Source organism: Typopeltis vanoorti, chromosome 18 (genome assembly GCF_054136105.1).
Source record: "Typopeltis vanoorti isolate ZY-2024b chromosome 18, IOZ_Tvanoo_1.0, whole genome shotgun sequence".
NCBI classification, from domain to species: domain Eukaryota; kingdom Metazoa; phylum Arthropoda; class Arachnida; order Uropygi; family Thelyphonidae; genus Typopeltis; species Typopeltis vanoorti.
This window is the reverse complement of record NC_143566.1, coordinates 2,874,501-2,900,003: the sequence shown is the minus strand read 5'-3', so window position 1 is coordinate 2,900,003 and position 25,503 is coordinate 2,874,501. Positions and strand designations below refer to the sequence as shown.

Below are 25,503 nucleotides of genomic sequence, written 5' to 3'. Positions count from 1 at the left end.
AGAAGTTTCACATCCTCATTAATACCCAGTGTGCTTGGTTCCCCATATACCTCATCCTCGCTCAGTCAGTCAGTCTCTCCCCCTCCTCATCCATTGCTTTCAAACTTGCCATGAGGTCACATTCACAAGGATGAAATATCTTTATGAACTGCTCATTCAATATCTCAACTATATCCTCCACAGCAGTTGTCCTTATACCATTTTCTGCAATCAATGCCATCCAATTATAATTTTTTTCTTTTTTTTTACTGTCTGCATATCAAAAGAACTCCCTAGGATTTTTTATTTTTTTTGGCTTCATCAGTGAACTTTTGCTAACCTTATCAACCGAGCTACTCTGCTTGCCTGTTATTTGCATTCCTAATGAAATTGAATATTACCACTCCTTATGTTGCCTCCATAATGCCATTTTCACTCTATATTGTTTCTACTACATAGTTTCCTTTCTTTTAGTGTTGCATGGTAATCAGCATTCATTTAAGAAATTATGAACTTCACAACCGTGTTATAAATAACTATTTTAATTTCCGGACGTTTCGACCTTCATATTAAGTCATCATCTGGAGTATATACAAATAAAAAGGACAAGCTGAGTTACATTTCACACAGTAAACTAAAAAAACAATGATTTGATCACCGGTTATTCTACTGGCATGACCTCTAGTGAAAAAAAAAAAAAAATACAGATAAAAGTACAAATTAATTAATTATTGAGAAACTACATCAAAGCTACATCAAAGACTTCTAGTGAAAATATAATATTAAAAAAAATATATATGTATATATATATATATATAATATAATATAAAAAAACCACAGATAAAATTAATTATTTAGAAACTACATCAAAGCTAAATTCTTTTTAAGATAACATAAGAGAAACATTCTTTCTTATAGATAGTTTTCTTACAGTAACAATGATGTCCTATTTTTAACATTACAAATGTTATATTAGATTTAGGATTCTGGTTTATCTACAGTCCTGTTTATAGTACTCTTAGGAAGAAGGTTTCTGTGGGTAGAATATGGGCCTTCCATATACTTGGGATTTTTAGACCATCATTATTATTCAGATTGGGTATTTGATAATAATCTCACAAAGATTCCTTAAATTTGCATTCCTACCATGTTTTTGTTTGATGTAAACAACTGGTGCTTTTCCAGTCAATTCTATGTAAAGTGTTCAGGGCATGATCAGAAAGGAAAGCTTCACCATAGTTATTATATTTAATGGGATTTAAGGATGGTAAAGAGTCGACTGAACCAGTCGATATAGTGGAGTAACTGAGCGCGCACTTTGCAAAAGTATATCATCCAGGTGGTGACGTTGAAAAAATGAAGGAACCATTAGTTTATATGGGAATTGTGATGAATGAAGTGGAGGTGAATAGTCTATTACAGAACCTTAATGTGAATACATCTGTGGGATTGGATGGTATATCGGCACGGGTCTTGCATGAAGCGGCTAATGAATTATCAGTGCCCTTGACCATGTTGTTTAATCTGAGTCTCAGGTCTGGCTTAGTCCCGAAGGCGTGGAAAGAGAGGAAAATAGTTCCACTGCATAAAGGAGGATTCAAGACTATGGTTGCAAATTACCGACCAATCAGCATATCAGGAGTCGTTGTCAAGGTCTTGGAGAAAGTAGTCAAGGGAAAAATACAGGAATGGATTGATGAAAATGAGATACTGTACAGAGGACAACATGGCTTTGTGAAGGGTAGATCATGCCTCAGTAACTTGCTCAAGTTTTATAACAGGGTGACGGCTGAACTGGATAAGGGAAATGGGTTTACAGTGATACTGCTGGACCTGGCAAAGGCGTTTGACAGGATACCACATGGAATTCTAATCCGTAAACTACAACATATGGGAATGGATATAGGGTTGGTGAGATGGATAGCTGGGTGGTTGATGGAGAGATATCAAAGAGTAGTTTATTCAGGAGTAGAGTCCAAAAAACGGCCTGTGACTAGTGGTGTGCCACAGGGTTCTGTTCTTGGACCACTGCTGTTTAATCTGTTCATTAACGATATAGGGAATGGTCTAAGTGGGACAGTTCATTTGTTCGCTGATGATGCAAAGTTGGGTAGGGCGATAGTGAATGCAGAAGATGTCAAAGTCTTGCAAGATGACTTAGATAGATTGGAGTTCTGGACTAAGGAGAATGGATGTCAATTTAATGTGACAAAATGTAAGGTTATGCATTTCGGAGTGAAAAGATTAGCAGCAGTATACCACATTGGTGGAACTGTACTCCAAGAGATTGATGAGGCCAGGGACTTGGGAGTGTTGGTGGATAGGGAGATGAAGTTTAGGGGGCACATTGCGAAAGTAGCTAAATCAGCTCATCAACTCACTTGGTTGTTGAAAAATACCTTGACGAGCAGAGAAAAACAAGTTATTGTACCTCTGTACCGAGCCCTGATAAGACCTCATCTCGACTACTGTGCCCAGATTTGGTCACCTCGGTTCCTTCTTGATGGGGAGGAGGTTGAGAGGATCCAGAGGCGAGTGACTAAGATGATAGCAGGTCTATGGAATGAACCATATGAGAACAGGCTGAAGATTTGTGGGTTGCAGAAACTAGTTGATAGGCGAAAAAGGGGAGATATGATTGAGACATTCAAATTGCTAAAAGGATTCTATAGGATTAATTCAGATGATATTTTTGAGATCAGGACTGGTGGTGGGAGAACTAGGGGACACCCATGGAAGCTGGGCAAGAGCGTGGTTAGCAGGGGTGTTAGAGCTGGGTTCTTTACTTTTAGAGTGGTAAATGAGTGGAATAAGCTGCCAGAGTCTGTTGTGGGTGCTATGACAGTGAGCGAGTTCAAGGCAAGGTATGATAGATACTGTGAGAATGTTGAACAGCTGTGTGAACATGATTTTTAGGGCCTCCCTCGATGAGTCTAAGGACTCCTGGAGTAGCCCGTGGTAATAATAATAATAATAATAATGTGTCGTTTATGTTCCTTTTGTCTGATAGGAATTGTGCATTCTGTTTCCCCTATATATGGTAGATTACAGGTGTAGTAAATACGGTATACTGTAGGGTGGGCCAGCGGAGGGAGTGGGTCTTTGGATGAGTTGAGTAAGCTTTATAATTTTACAGGAAGTTTAAGGGTGGCTTTTGAGGTTGTATTTTTGTAGTATTCTGTTTATTTTATCTGATGTCCCTTTAATGTAAGGAATGGTTATAGTTTTATTGTAGTCCTTGTTTATCCTTGTTTTTTATTGAGGTCTTGCAGAGAATTTTGTTAATAGTATTCTGGTCTACCAAAATACTATTTTTTTAGAAAAGTATTGCTGATAACCTTAAATTCGTCTTTCAGCGCTTGTTCATTGGAGCAGATCTTCAAACCCCTGTTTTTTTAGAGTATTAATGACACCTAGTTTTTGTGTTGGGTGGTGAAAGGAGTTTGTGTGTATATATTGGCCAGCATGTGCTGGTTTCCGATAAACAGTGAAGGAAAGACTGCCAGAAGGAAGACGTGTGACAAGTGTATCTAGAAACGGAAGTGTGTTCTGTTTTTTCAATCTCAATTGTGAACTGTATGCATTTGTGTTGTTTGTTTAGGTGGCTAAGGAAAGCGTCTAATGTCTGGCGGCCATGGGGCCAGATTGAGAAAACATCGTCAATGTCTCTAAGCCAGACTTTGGGTTTTAAAGGAGAGAAATCTAGAGCATATTGCTCAAAATGTTCCATATAAAAGTTAGCAATAGAGGGGGATAATGGTGAGCCCATGGCTGTGCCTTCTTTTTGTAGGTAGGAAGTGTTTTGCCATACAAAATAACTAGACCGTAATACACGTGCAAAGAGCACTGTGATATCTGGAGGGAATTTGTACTGTAAAAAAATGTGTCATTGATTGGGACATTCGTAAAGAGGGCAGAGCCGTCAAAACTCACTAATAAATCATCTTTTTCCAGTGTAATGTTTTTGATTATGTTTATGAAGTGTTGTGTGTTTCTGATATAGGAGTGGGAATGGCCTACCAACTCCTTGAGTGATGCCGCTAATTTCTTGGCTAGGTGATAATTCGGGCTGTCTATATGTTCGACTATTGGCCGGAGTGGTGTGTTTTGTTTGTGTATCTTTTGTAGACCGTAAACTCTTGCGGGACGAGCGTAGTGCAGAAGTAATTTTTTGACTGTATTGTAGGGCCATGCAGTAAGTGATTTAAGTAGTTTCTCTGTTTTCATTTTTATTCTATTGGTTGGAGCATAGTTAACAAGTTGGTACGTACTATTGTCCGAGACTAGCAGATTCATTTTTTCTAAATAAGTGGTTCGGTTTAGAATAACAGTGGCACTTCCTTTATCGGCTCTAGTTATTATGATGTTCAGGTTTGATTTTAATGATTTCACCGCTGTTAATTCATGTTTCGTTAAGTTGCTTGTTAATGTTTTCTTATGATTTATATTTAAAATGTTAGCGGTTTCTAAAAGTATTTTATCTGCTATGTTGTTTGGAATGAATCTTAAGCCTCTTTCAATATTACAAATAAAATCCAGTTTGTTTATCGATCTGGGTGCTATGGCAAAATTTAGATCTTTGCTGAGTAGTGAGAGTTCATCTTTGTTTAAGGCGTGGTTGGATAGGTTAACTATATTACTCTTACCTGCAGGCGATTGGTGGCTGCTGTTGTTTCTTGCTTCTAGTTGGATGTTAACATTCACTTTAAAGAAATTCGAATATGTTCGTTGGTTTTGTCCATCTTTTAGTCTATGAAATTTGGATATCAGATTTTCTTTCTTGGTTTGAAGGATTTGGTTCACCGTGTTGTCCGTAATCTTTTCGAGGATAATGCAAATATCTGCGTTCAAGTAACTTGAAAGTTCAGATTTTATATTTTCTACCTTGTTTTGAGTAACGGCCAAGTTTTTTCTCGTAACTTGGATCTGTTCTCTGAGTAATGCTTTCTCCATGTGGTGGTATATTCATTGCACCTTTGTTGAGGTAAATTTTCTATTTAGTTTGATGCAATTTGGAATGATATTGCTGTTCCTAAAATGTTTTAAAAATGCCAATCGATTGATCAAATCAGACACATGAATCTTCAACTTACTGTATTATCAGAATCCTTTCTTTTAGTGTTGCACAGTGATCAGCATTCATTTTAGAAATTATGGACTTTACAATGTGTTATAAATAACAATTTTAATTTCCCGACATGTTGACCTTCATATTAAGGTCATCATCTGGAGTATATACAAATATACAAGGACAAGCTCAGTTAATACTCTAAAGAACACACTTCCGTTTCTAGATACATTTGTCACACGTCTTCCTTCTGGCAGTCTTTCCTTCACTGTTTACCGGAAACCGACACATAATTGGTGTCATTAATACTCTAAAAAACAGGGCTTTGAAGATCTGCTCCAATAAACAAGCGCTGAAAGATGAATTTAAAGTTATCAGCATACTTTTCTAAAAAATGGTTACAGCCAAAATACTATTAACAAAATTCTCTACAAGACCTCAATAAAAAACAAGGATAAACCAACTACAATAAAACTATAATCATTCCTTATTAAAGGGACATCAGATAAAATAAACAGAATACTACAGAAATACAACCTCAAAGCCACCTTTAAACCTCCTGTAAAATTAAAAAGCTTACTCAACTCATCCAAAGACCCACTCCCTCCGCTGGCCCACCCTGGAGTATACCATATTTATTGCTCCTGTAATCTACCATATATAGGGGAAACAGAATGCACAATTCCTATTAGACAAAAGGAACATAAATGACACATTAAATATAATAACTATGGTGAAGCTTTCCTTTCTGATCATGCCCTGAACACTTTACATAGAAATGACTGGAAAAACCAGTTGTTTACATCACACTAAAACATGGTATGAACGCAAATTTAAGGAGGCCTGTGAGATTCTTATCAACCACCCCAATCTGAACAATAATGATGGTCTTAAAATCTCAAGCATATGGAAGGCACATATTCTACCCAAGCAAGGTACTTAAATAGAATTTAGCTTTGATGTAGTTTCTCAATAATTAATTAATTTGTAATTTTATCTGTATTTTATTTTATTTTTTCTTCACTAGAAAAAATAATAACCAGTGATCAAATCATTGTCTCTTTAGCTTACTGTGTGAAATGTAACTCAGCTTGTCCTTGCATATTTGTATATACTCCAGCTGATGACCTTAATATGAAGGTTGAAACATCGGAAAATTAAAATAGTTATTTATAACATGGTTGCAAAGTCCATAATTTCTAAAATGACTACTAGATAGTTCTTGAATATCACTAGTCATACTGATCTCCTTTCCACCTACCTCCTCATTCCATGCTACCCGTATTCCAAGCTTCTCATAATCACCAGCCTTGTAGTTCCATATATACCCTTTCTGCAAAGAAGTCCTCACATGACTGGCAACCAGCCAGGTAATCACTTCATGATTGCTCTCACCAACTGGACGGAGATTTGACACCTCATTCCCAAAAAATATTCTCTGATCAGATGATCAATTTTCCAACACCCTCAATTCTTGTGTGCTCTGTGTTACATACTGCCAAGGTAGTTGTGTCCCTCAAACACTAAGAAACTCATTTTCTTTACTCCCAGTTGTTATCTCATCATCGCAATTTATATTGCCAAAATTAAGATCACCCTTGTCCCATTTTCGTGGCTAATTTTCTTATACATTTCCTAGTCACCACCCTCCACATTATCAGGTCTATAGCAACATCAAATGACATAATTCATTCTATTCACCCCTATCTCACACCATACTGCCTCAACACCACACTATAACTATTTCCCCCTTGCATCTCTAATTTTGTATGGATATAACTCTTTTGCTATCATCAATAGCACTCCACCTCCCCTTTTTACCCATTCTATCTTCACAAAACACATCATATTCTTCCATCTCTATTCTTGGCAGGATGTCATTTTCATCCAATTATGTCTCACTTATTCCAACAATTTTTGGATGAATGAACTCAAATCAATGGAACCATTTCATTTCTCTTGTTTCTAACACTTCCAGCATTTGTATACATAACAGCTCTTACTTTGATCTATAACAAGTTGCACTGATACCACTTATTAGATGCGACATGGCATAAAGACGGCTGTTGCAGAAGGTGTGGTGGAGATACTTAATGAGTAGTTCATAAAGAGCTTTCAATCTTGTGAATGTGACTTCATGGAGAGATTGAGAGCAGTTGATGATGAGGAACAGAGACTGGCTGTAAGTGAGCCAGAGGTGTATGGGGATTGGGGAAACTAGATGTAAATAAGGATGTGGGACTTAATAAAATATCAACATGTATTCTGAAGGAATGTGCCAGGAAGTTGACATCGGCCTTGACATCTTTTTTTAATATGAGTCCTGCACTCGGTCAAGTTCCTAAGGAGTGGAAGGAGGGCAAGATTGTGCCACATCATAAAGGAGGTGATAGAACTCAAGCATCAAACTATAGGCCTATATCTGTGCCAGGAGTTGTAATTAAGTTGTTGGAGAAGGTTGTGAGAACTTGGATCCAGAATTGGGTTAACAACAATGGTATTATCTTTGATGGACAGCATGGATTTGCTAAAGGTAATCTACTTACTTATTCCAATAAGGTGACTGCTTCCATCGAGAAGAGAATACGCAATAACATACTTAGATTTTGCAAAGGCTTTTGATAGATTACCGCATGATCAGTTGATAGTCAAACTGGAGTGGATGGGGTTGGATATTAGATTGGCGGATTGGATTGGAGACTGGCTATCTGATAGGTATCAATAAGTTGTGTATGGGGGGAGCGATATCCAGGAAAAGGAAAGTCACTAGTGGAGTGCTTCAGGGGTCTGTTTTAGGTCCATTACTGTTTAACTTGTATATTAATTATATAGGTGAAGATTTGGATGGAGATATTCAGTTGTTTGCAGATGATGCAAAGTTGGGATGAACCATGAAGAGTAGAGAGGATGTTGTGGCCTTGCAAGAAGATTTAAATAAATTGAGTGATTGGGCACGGGAATGGGAATGTGAGTTCAATGTTGCAAAATGTAAGGTTTTAAAATTTGGAAAACAAAAATGGGATTTAGAATTTATGCTTGGTGAGGATATATTGTCAGTGGTGGAGGAAATAAGAGATCTGTGGGTGATAGTGGATAGGGATCTGAAATTTAGGGTACACATAGCCAAAATTGTGAAGACACCACAAAGGCTTCTGGGAATGATGCAGAGGACACCGACTTGTAGAAGTAGGGAGATTCTTGTTCCATTGTAATATAAGGCTTTGATTAGGCCACACGTGGACTATTGTGCCCAGATTTGGTCACCTGGTTTCCAGAAGGATGAGGAGATGTTGGAGAGGGTCCAGAGGGAGTTTCTGACCTATTCGAGTATGAGGAAAGATTGAGAAGATGCAACTTGCAGAGTCTGATAGATCTCTATCATTTATTCAGATAAATTATAGAGACCTACAAGTTATTAAGGGGGTTGTTACAGGATCAATGCTGGAGAGGTTCTACAAAAAATAGTGGGAGATCAGGGGAGAACCAGAGGTCATCCCTGGAAGCTGTATAAGGAGGGTTTGAGTATTGGAGTGAGAGGCAGGTTTTTTTCATGCAGAGTTGTGAATGATTACAATGCCTTGCCTGAGAGTGTGGTGTCTGCAGAGAATTTGAGTGTTTAAAGCACGGTATGATGAGCTGTATGTTTGAGAAAAGGACCGCCTAGATGAGTCTTTGACTTCATAAGTAATAATAATAATTATTATTATAATTTTTATAAACGAATATAAAAATTCATGCAGGAGAGGGTTAAAGATCTTCATTTTTACAATAGGTGTAACATCTCACCAGGCAATGGATGTAAATTACACATAAGAGAGAATATAGCCTGTAAAGAACTCAACGAGTCTGTATAAATTACATATTTTTGGTAGTAGTTTTCTTTTATATGCACAAGTGCAAGCTGCATGACATGCAATTCTGCTGTATAATTACTGCAACCGAGTGGGATCTGGCTGGGGATAGTAATGTTAGGAAACACACGCACAGCCAACATGAGAATTATATCTTGAAGCATCAGTCCTGATGGGCAAGAAATCAGATGGGCTGCTCTCTGTGCATTAAACAATTGCTGTTAGATGATGATGTATGAGATTTCTGTCATTGACAAAGTTAGAAGTTGCGGAATGGAGTGCAAACCTACCATGGAGGTATGCTGTTATGTTTGGTACAGGCAATGTTGTTAACATTCATGCCAAGAGCTCTCATGGTCTCTTTAACACATATACTAAAAGGACATATGGCACTCTGATTTGTGTGGTAGTGAGCTTCCAAGCATACAGATAATAGACTATTCCATGTAGGATACTCTGGAAGAGACTTTTTGGATAGAAATGAAAACTAACTTATGCCAAGTATCTGGAAACCCCCCCCCCCCCGAGTATTCTGTTGTATAGTAAGAGTAGGAGTTCCATAGAAGATTTTGAAAAGATTTAATCATTTTATACTGGATATCATCAGGCCCTGCTACACTAGGGTGAGATAGCAAAAGAGTTCTTTTTAGTTCCTCCTTAACAAATGACTGATTGTATGGCTTAACCCCATTATTAGAAAAATTTAACAACAACAATTTAACAAATACAACAACACATCCATTATGGTCTAAGGAAGAAAAACGGTGTGTTCTGTATCTATATTTCATTTCCCTGATTTTATCCCATACAATTTTTTCATTGGTTGTTCAATTAATTGATTGGGTAATTTAGATCCAAGATTGTTTTTGACTGTGACATCTCTCATAACCTGCTCTTGTCCATGCATGCATAAAAGCTATTGAGTTTAATGTGAATAGGATATGTATGAAATAAATCCCATACTCAGTGTTGATCTTTTTGGCAGGTTGGTATTCTGGGTTTTGGAGAGAGTGGAAATCGATATGATGTTTTTGAAGGCGAGGCTGTTACTGCCTGGAAAATGCAGTCTGGTGCATACTTTACTGCTTAACTGATAATGTTTGACCAACTGTATAAACATTAAATTTTTCAAGATAGGAAAAAGTATTCCATTCAGCCTGATCCATTTCCCATATGGGCATTCATGTAGGAGAACAGGGTTCATGTGAAGTGATTGTGCAAACACAACGAAAATGATCAGTAACATATATGTTGTTTATTTCTTAACGGTATATATCAGAACACAGAAAAATAAGTAAATAATTAATTTATTAACTTATTGCTGATATTTCGCTGGTGATATAATCAGCATCTTCAGAGCACAAAATGCAGTTTGTCACAATACGTGAAACTATAACAACATGGTGTAATCAACGGACTAGTTAAATAAAATTGTAGCAGCAACACAAAGACTAAAGTCCTGATTTTGGCGCCCTCTATCTGAGAAAAAAAAAATTGCAGCTATCACATAAGACTAGAGTCCTAAATAGAGAAAAAACCAGTTAGTATTCCTGACTGTAATCCGTGTGTTCAAGGGACCAGTTTGCCTGCTCGTAGGATGATAAACCCAAGATAAACTGGAGGAAAAAACCCTGCTGTGCACACCCAAGACCGGCTAACTTGGCTATGGCTGAGGAAGATCCATAAGCTCCTCGTGTCATCGACGGGAATCAAGTCTAGAACACTCCTTCCCCAGCCATATGGTTATTACGATGCACAAAGCCACTAGACTAACCGCACAGACATAAAGGTGATATGAAAACTGTAGAAAAAGATATCCTTGAAGTTAATAACGAAAAAAACTCACATACAAAGATTATTTAATAGTATAATTTTTGCCTGTGTGTCACAGGCATCTTCAGTACATTAAGCTCAAATTAAACAATAACTGACAATTCCAAAAAGCACCACCTAAGTAACTGTTGTAAGATAACTAAAAAGTTCAATAACTTTCCTAAAAAAATAAAAAATAAAAAAATAATAAAAATATAAAAATATAGACATATGCCGTCGGATCTGTTTAAGTTAGGAGAATGAAGTAGAGTTCCACATGTTTCTTTATAAAGGCGTTCCTTGAGAAACTGACTTTTGTGAATAACCTGGGCCATCTTACATCATTTAAGGAATATTAAAGGAATATTGCTAGACTTCACAGAGAGTCTATTTCCAAACAATCTGCTAGATACGGTAAAGTATTGGTAAAGAAGGCCAAATGCATTAACAGATTAATATTCCTTAAACGATGTAAGATGGCCCAGGTTATTCCAACCTGTTGTAAAATAAAAGAAGTTTTTAGGTCCCCTACTTCAATATTCAGCTTTAAATAATCAGCTACACAAAGCTAAAAATCTCTTGCCCTCTTAAATAGAGAAATTATGGATTTGACAACTCCTATAGGTAGAGATGACATTGCTAATGCTTCTGCCTGGTATCTCCACTCGGGCCTGGCTCCCACTGAAGAGTCCTCAATAAAGGTCGAAACTAGTCTGGGTAGTGGCCCTCCCCTTAATGCATAACATTATACATATCCGAAAGGAGATGTGTTTTGCATTATGGGAGATACTGAGATAGGAGTGTTGTGAGCTTGCTCCACCTCTGCAATGAGTTGCCTGGTGTTGTACTACCTTACCCCAGTCCTGAAGATACTTTCAGGCGCAAACTTTGTTTGCTCACACTTGGATAAAGGATTAAACTAAATTTATTATAATCTAACCAAGTGAAAAATAAACTTTCAAGTAATAATCTCAGCAGCCAATAAACCCAAAAGCAACAAACAAGAAAAAGACCATAAACTTGTAGAGGAAACTTTACAACTACTTAAAAAAAAAAGACAAAATATGAAACAAGACAAAAAACTTAACTTCTAAGATAGAATATGCAGAACTATTCAAAACAATAAGGAAAAAGATGAGAAATGAAATAAAATCTTATGACACTACAAAAATAAAAGAAACAATTGAAAACAATAAAAAATATGAAAATACTAAGAAAACATTTATCAGTTGGTAAAAGTCAAATAAGTGCAATATAAATGGAATTACAATAAGCAACCAAGAACAAATCCTAAGCAGAGTAGAAGAATTTTATAAAGAACTCTATAGTGGTCCTTCAATAGATAAATCAAACATAAATAGCTCTTCTCCATCACATATAGAATTTACCCCCCATTCACTTCAGATGAAATTAAACAAGCATTAAAACAAATGAAAAATGGAAAATGTCCTGGTGAAGATATAATTCACATAGAATTAAATGGGGCAGAAACAATATAATTCACCACATTGCAAACTTACTAAATCTATGCCTTTAAGATGGAAAGATACCAGAAATCTGGAAAAATGCTACTCTGATACTATAGACCAATTAGTATTCTCTCTAATCTGTACAAAATTATCACAAAAGTAAAAAACAAATAGGTTAACCCCTCTTCTAGCCTCAAATCAACCTGCAGAATAAGCAGGATTCCATAAATACTTTAACACAATTGATCATATTCACGCAGTAAAATAAATAATAGAAAAAGCAGAAGAAAACCAATTACCTCTCTGTTTAGCCTTTACTGATTATGAAAAAGCATTTGATTCCATCAAAACGCATGCAAAAATCATGCGTTTTGATGTAAGAATGATCCAGAATCAGGGAGTTCCTGGAGAATATATGGACCTCCTCCAGGAAATATTCCACACTGCAACAACAATCCGACTTCATATGAGTAGAAATAAAATATCAATTTTATTTCTACTCATGTATATCAAACCGACATATCAATCCGACAAGGAGACTATCACCCAAAATCTTTACAGCAGTCCTTCAAGAAATATTTAGTATAAACCGAACAAACTTTGGTATAAAAATTAATAACAGAAAATTAGCACGCCTAAGATATGTATATGATATCATAGTTTTTGCAAACACTCCAGAAGATCTTAATATAATGATAGAAGACCTATATCATGAAAGCAGCCAAAGTTCATCTCAAAATAAACAGAGAAAAAAAACTAAAATCATGTTTAATCATTTTGCAATGCCAAAAAACATAATAATAGAAAACAATTTCTTGGAAAGAGTCTCTTAATTTACATATTTAGGTCATCATATTGACCTATGGACTCCAACAGGAAATAGAAGAGTTCAACTTGCCTGGGTGCATTTGGGAAATTGAAAAGCATTTTTCAAAGCAATGATGTCCCACTCTGTATAAAAAGGAAGACATTTAACCAGTGTATAATTCCAGTCATCACATATGGTTGTGAAACTTGGTCTCTAACAAAAGCACTGACAAATAAACTACCAACAACTGAAAGAAAAATGGGGAGGCCGATGCTAGGCATCACATTTTAAAAGATTAAAACACCTGGATAAGAAGCCAGACTCGCATCACTGACATCATTCTTCACCACAGCTACTAAAATGGAAATGGGCTGGACATTTATCCACAAGAGAAGATCAGCGATGGACCACCATGCTAATGAACTGATTCCAAAAGAAGGGAAACGAGGCTGAGGACATCCTAAAAGAAGTGGAGTGATGAATTGTCAAATTTTGTTGGGAAAAATTGGTCAACCATTGCCAAGAACAGAGAAAGATGGAAGGACCAGAAGGAGGCCTTCGTCCAGTGGTGGATAGAAAATGGCTGAAAAGAAGAAGAAATATAGATGGGATGATGAAATAGCATCCAGTAGTAAAGCAAATGTGAATGTGAATTTCACAAGTTTTTGAGGGACAACTGCCTTAGGCAGTATGTAACAGAGGGCACGTAAGGATGACGGTCTTAGATTTAATTATCTCATCAGAGAATATCAAACCAAATGAGGTGTCAAATCTCTTGGTAAGTGAGAGTGACCATGAAGTGATTACCTGATTAGTTACTAACTACACAGAGATCATCTGTGAGGAGAGGATATATGTAGAACTAGAAGCAAGCGATTATGAAAGCTAAATAGAGAGCTTGCAGCTGTATCATGGAATGGAGAGTTGGGTGGAAAGGAGATCACTGTCTACTTCTGACACAAGGGTACCATCTGTATTCCCTAGAGTTCTTCTTCCATATTTATTTTATTTGCAGCATAGAGATAAAATTCTTTCAGGCTGCCTTCAGCTTGTTTGGCTCATTTCTTTTTAACTATGAATTAGCTTTCCATACAACATTCTTAACTTTTCTGGCTTGTGCTTTATATATTCCATAGTACCTCTCGCTCTTACGATATTCCTTGCATCATTTTCTTATGGTTTTCCTGAATTATAAGACTGTATATCCATTTCACTTCCACATTATTTCTTCTTTGAATTGTAGGGACACATTCAGATATTGTTTCATATAAGCACTTTTTCAAAACTTCCGATGCATTACTGATATCCTTTCCATTTACTAACTGATACTACTGGACTAAAGATAGCATTCTGCCGAGTTCATCATAATTAACAGTTTTTATAATTTAGCATGTAACCTTTGTTAAGTGAAACATCCAAAGTTAACTACTTCAAGGGACAGTAAAGCGTGATCACTATCACTTACTGGCAAAACATTCACATTCTTAACTGAGATCCCTTCTGACAGTATGACCAAATCTAATACTCTTTGACCTCTAGTTCCTTCTTTCATATGCTGCTTGAGAAAACTCAATAAATTCTCCTTTATTCTTATGAAGACATTTGTCTTCTACCAAATCAATGTTTGGATAATTTAATCCACCCATAATAATTGCTTGCATAGTACCAATCAGGTCAATTTGGCAATGCATTTCATAGTAATCCCAAGCAGCTGAACCACAGATCTGTAGTAATACCTGGCCATTTATTTTATTCTGTTAGCATCCACTTCACACCAGATAGCCTCAAGCTTAATGATACATGGGTTATTATTTAATTAAATTTCAACTCTCTGTCTGTCATTATTTCCCAGATTGCTCATCTCTTCTGTCTCAATCAAAATTTCCCATTTAATTATATATGCTGCATCCCAACCTTGCTACTAAACCTTAAGTCCATACACTTTACAACATTAAACTGACAGGTCCACTCACATAGTCTATTGAGATCTTTCAGCAAAGTCAGAACATCTGTTCTACTTATTATATTTCTTTCCAATTTTGTATCATCAGCAGAAAGATGCATATCTCTGCATAAGCCAGTCCAGATGTCATAAATTTCCAAGTTAACAAGAATGGTCTTGAAAACAGATCCCTGTGTGACACTCCACTAGTGATCTTCCTCTTTTTCGGATATTCTTCCTATATACACAACTTGCTGTTACCTATCTGGCAGCAAATCAGCCATCCACTTCACTAGTCTGTAATCTGATCCCATCTGCTTCAATTTAGATGCTAGCTTGTCATGAGGCAGTCAATAAAACATTTGAAAAAAGCAAGCATACCACTCGTTTTACACCAATTATGGACTCTACAACTGTATTATAAATTATTTTAATTTTCCGACGTTTCGACCTTCATATTAAGATCATCATCTGGAGTGTACATGCACACACACACACACACACACACATATATATATATACACATAGACAAGCTAAATTACATTTCATATAGTATGCTGAAGAGACAATGATTTGATCAACGGTTATTCTACTGGCCTGACCTCTAGTGAAAATAAAATAAAACTACAATAAATAAATAAAATAAATTAACTACATCAAAGCTATATCCTATTTAAGACAAGATCAGGGAAATATTCTTTCATATAGATAGTTTTGTTACAGTAAAAATGATGTCCTAATTTAACATGACAATTGTTATATTAGATTTAGGATCCTGGATTACTTATGGTCCTATTTATAATTAACTCTTAAGGAGAAAGCTTAAGTGGGTAGAATATGTGCCTTCCATATGCTTGGGATTTTTAGACCATCATTATTGTTAAGATTAGGGTGAATGATAAGAATCTCACAGGCCTCCTTAAATTTACATTCATACCATGTTTTGGTGCGATGTAAACAACAGGTGCTTTTCCAGTCAATTCTATGTAAAGTGTTCAAGACATGATCAGAAAGATCAGCTTAACCATAGTTATTATGTTTAATGTGTCGTTTATGTTCCTTTATTCTGATAGGAATTGGGTGTCCTGTTTCCTCGACATAAGGTAAATTACAGGTGCAATGAATACGGTATACTCGAGGGTGGGCCAGCAGAGAAAAGGGATCCTTCGATGAGTTGAGTAAGATCTTTAATTTTTCAGGAGGTTTAAAGGTGACTTTAAGGTTGTATTTTTGTAGTATTCTGTTTACTTTGTCGGATATCCCTTTAATGTATGGAAAGGTTACAGTTTTATTGTAGTCTTGTTTATTTTAATATTGAAGTGAGGTTTTATACAGAATTTTGCTGACAGCATTTTGGCTAACCATTTTTTAGTAAGCTTTTGCTGATAACTTTTAATTCATCTTTATGTGCTTGTTCATTGGAGCATTTCTTCAAAGCCTTGTTTTTTAGTGTATTAATGATCCCTAGTTTTTGTGTTGGGTGATGGTAGGAGTTTTAGTGTATATATTGACCAGTATGTGTTGGTTTCAGGTAAACAGTGGCAGAAGGAAGACATGTGACAAGTGTATCTAGAAACAGAAGTGCGTTCTGCTTTTCAATCTCAATTGTGAATTGCACTTTCCTCAGCCACCTAAACAAACAACACAAAACGCATGCAATTCACAATTGCATGCATTCACGCTCTCAGCCACCTAAACAAACAACACAAAACGCATGCAATTGTGAATTGCATGCATTTTGTGTTGTTTGTTTAGGTGGCTGAGGAAAGTGTCTAATGTCTTAGGTGATAATTGGGGATGTCTATACCTTCAACTATCGGCCAGAGTGGTGTGTTTTGTTTGTGAATCTTTGGTAGGTCGTAAATTCTAGGGGGAACGAGCGTAGTGCAGAATTAATTTTGTTTTTTAGCTGCTCTGTTTTCTTTTTTATTCGATTAGTAGAGGCATAGTTAACAAGTTGATAGGTGCTGTCGTCCGAGACTATTAGATTCATTTTTTCCACATAAGTAGTACAATTTTGAATAACTGTGGCACTGCTTTTATCGGCTCTAGTAATTACGGTGTTCAGATTGAATTTTAGTGATTTCACCACTGTCAATTTTGATTTTGTTAGGTTGCCAGTTATTGTTTTATTATAATTTAAATTTAAAATGTTAGGAGTTTCCAAACATATTTTATCTTCTATGGTGGTTGGAATAAATCTTAAGTTTTTTTCTATATGGTAAATAAAAATCAAGTTTGTTAATCGTTTTGGGTGCCACGGCAAAGTTTAAACCTTTGCTGAGTACCGCAAGTTCATCATTGTTCAGGGCATGGTTAGATTGATTGACCACGTGACTGTTTGCTGAAGGCAGCTGGTGGCTTCTGTTGATCCTTGCTTCTGGATGGTTGTTGTTATCACTGGCCTGTGGTTTGCTGTTTTTGTTCACAGCGGAGGAATTCAAGCATGTCTGCTGGCTCACCTTGGAATATACCATATTCATTGCACCTGTAATTTGCCCTATATAGGGCAAACAGAATGCACAATTCTTATCAGAAAAAGGGAACATAAACGACACATTAAATATAATAACTATGGTCCAGCTGGTCTTTCTGATCATGCCCTAAATACTTTACATAGAATTAACTACAAAAGAACCCATTGTTCACATCACACCAAAATGTGGTATGAACATAAATTTATAGAGGCCTGTGAGATTCTTATCAATCACCCTAATCTTAACAATGACAGTCTGAAAATCCCAAACATATGGAAGGCACATATTCTATCCACTTAACCTTTCTCCCTAAGAGTTAATGTTAAATAGAACCATGGGTAATCCAGGATCCTAAATCTAATAGAACAATTGTCATGTTAAATTAGGACATCATTTTGATTGTAACAAAACTATCTGTATGAAACAATGTTTCTTTGATGGTGTCTTAAACAGAATATAGCTTTGATGTAGTTAATTTACTTTATTTCATTTATCTATTGTAATTTCATTTTATTTTCACTAGAGGTCAGGCCAGTAGAATAACCGTTGATCAAATCATTGTTTCTTCAGCATGCTATCTGAAATGTAATTTAGCTTGTCTCTGTATGATCTGTGTGATCTGAGTGATCTGTGAAATGCTCCCAATTAGGATAGATTGAAGGTTTGTAGATTGCAAAATGGTTAATTGGAGGAAAAGGGGGGTGTAAGGGGGATGTGATAGAAGCATTTAAATTACTTAAGGGCTTTTATAGGACTGATACAAGGGGAAATGTTTGAGCACACGATTGGGGGGGGGGAGAACAAGAGGTCATCCCTGGAAGTTGGGTAAGAGATTGTTTAGAAGGATGTGAGGACTAGATATTTTGCTTGGAGAGTGGTGAATGAATGGAATGGGTTGTCTGAGAGTCGTGAGTGCTTTGTCTGTTAATGGTTTCAAGGAGAGGTATGATAGACATTATGTTGATAATTTAAGTCTCTACGATGAGTCATAAGAATCCATGGAGGTGTCCATGCAATAATAATAAATTTAAAAATGGCATACAAGAAGGTTCAGTAGAAAAGCTGTTCAAATGCTACAATTATATGGTGTTAGAAAGATATTATACAAAGCAATGCAGAATCTATTATAAGTTTTAAATCAGCAGCTGGAATTGATGCAGGAAGTTCTTCTTAGTTACAATGTATATCACTCTTGACAAGAACTGTTATTCTAGTTTTAATCCTATATTCAAGCATAAGCATAAACAGGAAGTGACTTCAGAACTTATTTACTTGTACATAAGTCTATTGAATTCACATCAATTTCCTTAGTATAAAATAATGCAAAAACATTATAAAAAGTTAAATTAATGCAGGAGTCATATATTTTCCATACATAAGTAGGAAAACATGTATCACTTTATTAGACACAGAAAAGATCTAAAATAGTATGGGTAGTGATCCTGTTGTTGCATTAAGGGATACTAAGACAACTGATGTGAAATTAACAATCATGAAAAAACATTTTAAAGTCATGCACTGAAACATTATTATTATTACGGGCAACTCTAAGGAGTCCTTAGACTCATCAAGGGAGGCCCTAACATCATGTCAAGAACAACTATTCAACATTCACACAGTATCTATCATAACATGTCACCATCTCACAAGTTCCTAGGGGTGGGATTCATACTAAGCTTTTTAGGCAATCAGGGAGGCTGGGTTAACTTGAAAAAAAAAAAACAGATGAAGTATTTTTAATTCATTTATATTAATCATGCTTATGATATCAGTAGTCAATACCTCTAGAGCAGCTCTTCTCACAACTACATTATTATGAAAGAAAAAATCTTGCAGCACATCGAATATTGAAGTTTCTGACATAATAAGTTTTTGAAGATTCTCAGGACAGAAATCATGACCATACATGTCAATAGCAGATAAAAATATTGATTCCATCTGATTGTGACGAAGTTCATAAGCTGGTTGATGTGCAGCTATAAGAACCTGGAAGGAAAAAAAGTGCTTTAGTAACCATTTCTTAATGCACAGTATAAAGAAATCAGAAGCAAATGATAAAACTATTAACAAAAATATATTACTTATACATGACAATAAAATCACAAAAATAAAGAAAAACAGATACATAATGCCTAAGGATTACATATTCAAAAGATTTCATAAATTACACTTAAAATATATAAATTATTGAATTTATTATTATTATTATTATTAAACAAGACCTCATGGAGTCAAAGACTCATCTAGGAGGTCCTTTTATCTCACACACATCTCATCATACCGTGTCTTAAACACATTCAAACACCTTGCAGACACCACATCTCTCAGGCAAGGCATTCCAATCACTCACAACTCTGCACGAAAAAAACCCGCCTCTCACTCCCCTACTCACACCCTCTTTATACAGTTTCCAGGAATGACCTCTGGTTCTCCCCTATAACAACCCCTCACCAACTTATAGGTCTCTATCATATCTCCCCTCTTCCCTCTCTCCACCAGACTCTGCAAATTACATCTTTTCAATCCTTCCTCACACTCGACATTCCAGAGGTCAGAAACTACCTTATTCAGTCGACTTTGGACCCTTTCCAACATCTCTTCATCCTTCTGAAAACCAGGTGACCAAATCTGGGGACAATAGTCCATGTGTGGCTTAATCAAAGCCTTATACAATGGAACAAGAATCTCCCTACTTCTACACGTCAGTGTCCTCCGCATCATTTCCAGAAGTCTTTGTGTTGTCTTCACAATTTTGGCGATGTGTCCCCTAAATTTTAGATCCTTGTCCACTATCACCCCAGAACTCTTATTTCCTCTACTTCCAACAATATATTCTCACCAAGAATAAATTCTGCATCCCATCTTTTTTTTCCAAATTTTAAAACCTTACATTTTGCAACATTGAACTCACATCCCCATTTGCTTGTCCAATCACTCAATTTATTCAAGTCTTCTTGCAAGGCCACAACATCTTCACTACTCTTTATGGTTCGTCCCAACTTCGCATCGTATGCAAACAACTGAATATCTCCATCCAAATCTTCGCCAATATCATTAATATACAAGTTAAATAGTAATGGCCCTAAAACAGACCCATGCGGCACTCCTCTAGTGACTTTCCTTTTCCTGGATATTGAAACCCCCATACACAACTTGTTGATACCTATCAGATAGCCAGTCTCCAATCCAATGCACCAATCTAATATCCAACCCCATCTGCTGTAGTTTGACTGTCAACCTATCATGAGGTACTCTATCAAAAACATTTGCGAAATCCAAGTATATTACTGTGTATTCTTCTCCTCTGTCCAAGGAAGCAGTCACTTTATTGTAATAAGTAAGTAGATTACTAAAACCTGACCTCCCTTTAGCAAATCCATGCTGTCCATCAAAGATTATACCATTGTTGTCAACCCAACTCTGGATCCTAGTTTTCACAAGCTTCTCCAACAACTTAACCACAACGCCTGACACACAGATAGGCCTATAGTTTGATGCTTGAGTTCGATCACCTCCTTTATAAAGTGGCACAATCTTGCCCTCCTTCCACTCTTTAGGAACTTGACCAAGTGCAAGACTTGTATTAAAAAAATATGTCAAGGCAGGTGTCAACTCTCTGGCACATTCCTTCAGAATACGCGGTGATATATTATCAAGTCCCACAGCCTTATTTACGTCTAGTTTACTCAACTCCCCAAACACCTCTTGCTCACTTACAGTCAATCTCTCCTCCCAATCATCAACTGCTCTTAATCTCTCCATGAAGTCACATTCACAAGATTGAAAGATCTTTATGAACTGCTAATTAAGTATTTCCACCACTTATTCTGCAACAGCTGTCTTTATACCATTTTCTCCAATCAATGTCATCCTTCCATAATCATTCTTTCTTTTGCTGGCTACATATCGAAAGAACTCCCTAGGATTCTTTTTGGCTTCATTAGCTAACTGCTGTTCATACCTCTCTTTAGCTACTCTCACCAACTAAGTCACCCTCCTTGCCTGGTCTTTGTAGACCTCATGAAATTGGTTAATTCCACTTCTCTTATGCTGCCTCCACAATGCCCTCTTTCTCTGTATTGCATGCTTAATCTCTTTATTCATCCATCTCACACCTACCTTATTTAACCTTCTCACCCATTTAGACATTGCATCTACTAAGTAATTTTTGAAAATCCTCCATGTTGCATTGATCTCTTTTCCAGCTAACTCCTCATTCCATGCTACACCTGAAAGCTGTCTTTAAATCATTTATTTAAATCAGTATTTTCCATTTGAGTCATAAACTTAAATATAGTTTCTCCTGCATTATAGAATCAGGATATGCCACAACAGGACTTGGCCAAAGAACTGAATACTCAGTTCGAAAGTTGGCCGAAGAAAGAAATATTTGGTCTACTGAATTAAATTTTATAAACATGGGGAAAAAAAATACACTTATTAAAAACATTAAAAAAAATTAATTAGTGTATATATATATATATATATATTAAAGATACCAAGAAATTATATACTTGGTTTAATCCTTTATTCAAGCGTAAGCAAACAATTTGCGCTTGAACTAGTTTCAGGACTCGGGCAACTCATACATAGAGGCTTATGACTTCACATCACTTGCCTTAGTATCCCATAATGCAAAGCACATCTCCTAGTGAACATGTATAATGCTATGCATTATGGGAAGGGTCATTACCCTGACCGGCTTCAACCCTTATTGAGGTCTCATCAGTGGCAGCCAGATACAGAGGTGATACCAAGGTTGAAGTAAAGCAGAAGTCATATTTTCATATACGAGTTGCCAAAAGGCATCACACCTTATTATTAAAATAATCTGGATTACAGATAGTTGTTGGAAGTTTTTCCATTTGATTATACTATAAATTAAAGACACCAAGAAATTATATACTTGGTTTAATCATTTTGCTAGTCCTGATTATATTTCAGGTGCAAACTTTGTTTGCTTACACTTGGTATCTTTAATTTATATTATAACCAAGTGGAAAAACTTCCAATGACTAGCTCTAATACAGAGTATTTTAATAATAAGGTTAAGGTCCAAGTGTAAGCAAACAAAGTTTGCACCTGAAATATAATCAGGATTAGGAAAAGCATTAAACCAAGTGCAGTTACATAAGTAATGCGTTCCGTGAACCTCTAAGTAACTTGAATTTCATGTAAATCGAATTTGTAAATTACATACATACATTAAAATGTTCAATGGCTACTAATACCGCTGTCTTATATTAATTTTTTTTGCCATTAATCAAATATTTTCCATTTTTAATATTTTTCATTTTTGGGGTGATAAAAAAAAATTATCAGTAATCAGTAAACTTAACGGTATCCGCTTCTGCGTCAGATCATAGATCCAGTGAGACAACAATTTCTCCATCTCTGATATCAGGCCCAGCCTCTTCTTGGTAATAACTGTGCCCTTCAATGCCACCGCACCTTTTGTGCTTTCAACAATGCAAACTTTATCCTTCACTATTGTATTCACTGTCGAAATAGGTCAATTTATTTCCCGAGCTATTGTTGATAAAGTTTTCCCACTTATATATATATATATATATATATATATATATGAATTATTTTCAACTTTTTTTTAAAGTAATTGCAGACCTTTGTTTTTTAGATTTATTACCAGTGCATTCGGTTTTGCTTTTGCATTCCATTTTAAGGATAAAAAAAAAAAAAAAAACTAGCAGTGATAACAAGTGACTGAGCTAACCACACGAGGCATCTACTATTGTACTGTAATAAGGCTGTCAAAGACACATCTGCACAAAGCCGCAAACGTGCTCATATGCTCAAGTACATTTATTATGTAACTGTGAATTTATGTAAGTCGCGTGTTATGTAACTTGGGGAGTAACTGTATATAATTTCTTGGTATCTTTAATTTATAGTATAACCAAGTGGAAACTTCCAACAACTATCTCTAATCCACAGTATTTTAATAATAAGGTTAAAGTTCATCTAGAAAAAAAAAAAAAGTTCCAAAATTCACCACCAGGGACACTATGGCATACCGAATGTAGAAGTAGCAATTTTTTCTGTGTGTGTGTGAGAAAGAGAAAAGCAATACAAGTATAAATAATGTGATTTTTAACATTTTTTTCACTTCCATTATGCATTCATGGGCTGTATTGTTCAATGTGCTGCCCATCCCTCCCAGTATGCCACAAACTTTGCACAGTCTGTTCATGCTGCACACATGTTGCATTACGCTGTCTTTCAGTGCTGGGAAGATACAAGGTTGATCCCAACAGACCCTGTCTTTGAGAAATCTACACAGTCAGAAATAAGAGGAGTCACATTAGGTGAATAAGATGGTAATACAGTGGGAAATGCACAGCTGATCACTCTGGATTCCGAGAAATATTCTCGAAGAACCTCTTATTCAGATTGAACAATGTATGGAGGTGACCCATCCTGCATGAAAATAACTGAATCCATGCACATGCACTGCTGTAGCTGTGGCACAACAAAATTGTTTATCATATTGTGAGACCTCTCAGTGGTCAGTCAAAGGAATTTGTTAGATTGCATCGGGTTTTGCATAGCCCATACCTCACAATGGTGGCATTCACAGCTCCATTCAGCTAAAAGTAAGCCTCATCTCCCCACAAAATCACCCACAGCCATTCAGCATCCAACTCCTGTTAAAGCGAATGTCAGTCATCTTTCAAAGTACTGCAGGTGCAACTTCCATGTCAGTAATCTTGAATGGGTAGAAATGCAGATCCTCTGTAGAATTTTGCAGACAGTTGTGGAAGACACATCTATGTGTCTTGATACAGCAGATGCACTGAAGAAACCAATGCTAGTCTGCTGACACGATGGCAGGAGAAGAAACTTCATCACTTGTTGTGAACTGATTTGACCAACTCCCAACGATCCCATTTCTTCAAAACAATTAATCATTCATCAGAGAGCAGATGGTGATAGTGAATTTCATCGGCATTTGTTCAGGCAATGAAATTCGTAGAGTGCAGCCACAGCATCATACTTGTTTAGATAGTACAGCTTCATGAGCAAGGCTTGTTGGGGAAAGGTTAGTGCCATCATCACTGTGGATAGTATTAACAACGAGAATAAAGGGAAAAATCCCAAGTCCATCTTTCTAAACTACCGTTGCACCTGATAAGTTGTACGATATACAAATTCCATGCATTTGGTGTTTACAATGCTTGGTGGTGAATTTTCAAACTACTTTTTTTTTCCATCTCAGATATCACTTCCATATGATGCACAATGTATTCCTGCATTTGGATCACGCTCCACCAGGCCTTAAACAGGGATACTTTAATTCTGATCAACCTGTATACACAGGTTGATCAGAATTAAAGTATTCCTGTTTGCTTACTTGGGAAAATAGGATTAAAAACAAGTTTATAAAAATTCTTGGTATCTTTAACATATATATACATACTAGGGGGGCTTCTTCCCTCTGGCACCTACGCCCTATGGTTTTTTCCCCCTAAGTATCCATTTTATTTCAATAACTTTTATTTACTTATTCAATTTTAATTTGTTTTGATAATTAAAAAAAAATATATATATATATATATATTTATTTAAGTCTGCCTGCGGATCACCTGTCCCATCGTTGTGAACCACCTGTGGTCAGCAGACCACAGGTTGAGAAACACTGATATAGAGTTGAAAGTTTATTTTTCACTTGGTTAGACTATAATAAACTTAGTTTAATCCTTTATCCAAGCGTGAGCAAACAAAGTTTGTGCCTGAAAATATCTTCAGGACTGGGGTAAGGTAGCACAACACCGGGCAACTCATAGCAAACGTGGACCAAGCTAACATCACTCCTATCTCAGTATCTCCCATAATGCAAAACACATCTCTTTGTGGATATGTATAATGTTATGCATTAAGGGAAGGGCCACTACCCAGACTAGTTTCGACCTTTATTGAGGTCTCTTCAGTGGGAGCCAGGCCCAGAAGTGGAGATACCAAGCAGAAGCAATGGCGAGGTCATCTTTACCTATAGGAGTTACCAAAAGGTGTGCCACCTTTTTATTAAATTACTCTGGATTTAGAGAAAGATGTCGAAAGTTTATTTTTCACTTGGTTAGA

General features: G+C 36.2%; 1 protein-coding gene across 1 annotated transcript in view; it reads right to left on the bottom strand.

Annotated features, from left to right (window-relative positions):
- Positions 1-25,503, bottom strand: part of ACC (acetyl-CoA carboxylase) — a 1,393,224-nt gene that overhangs the window by 793,959 nt on the left and 573,762 nt on the right. The window contains exon 26 of the mRNA XM_090408519.1: positions 19,189-19,392. Within this exon, the coding sequence (XP_090264645.1) occupies positions 19,189-19,392 (204 nt within the window). The remainder of the gene's footprint in view (positions 1-19,188; positions 19,393-25,503) is intronic.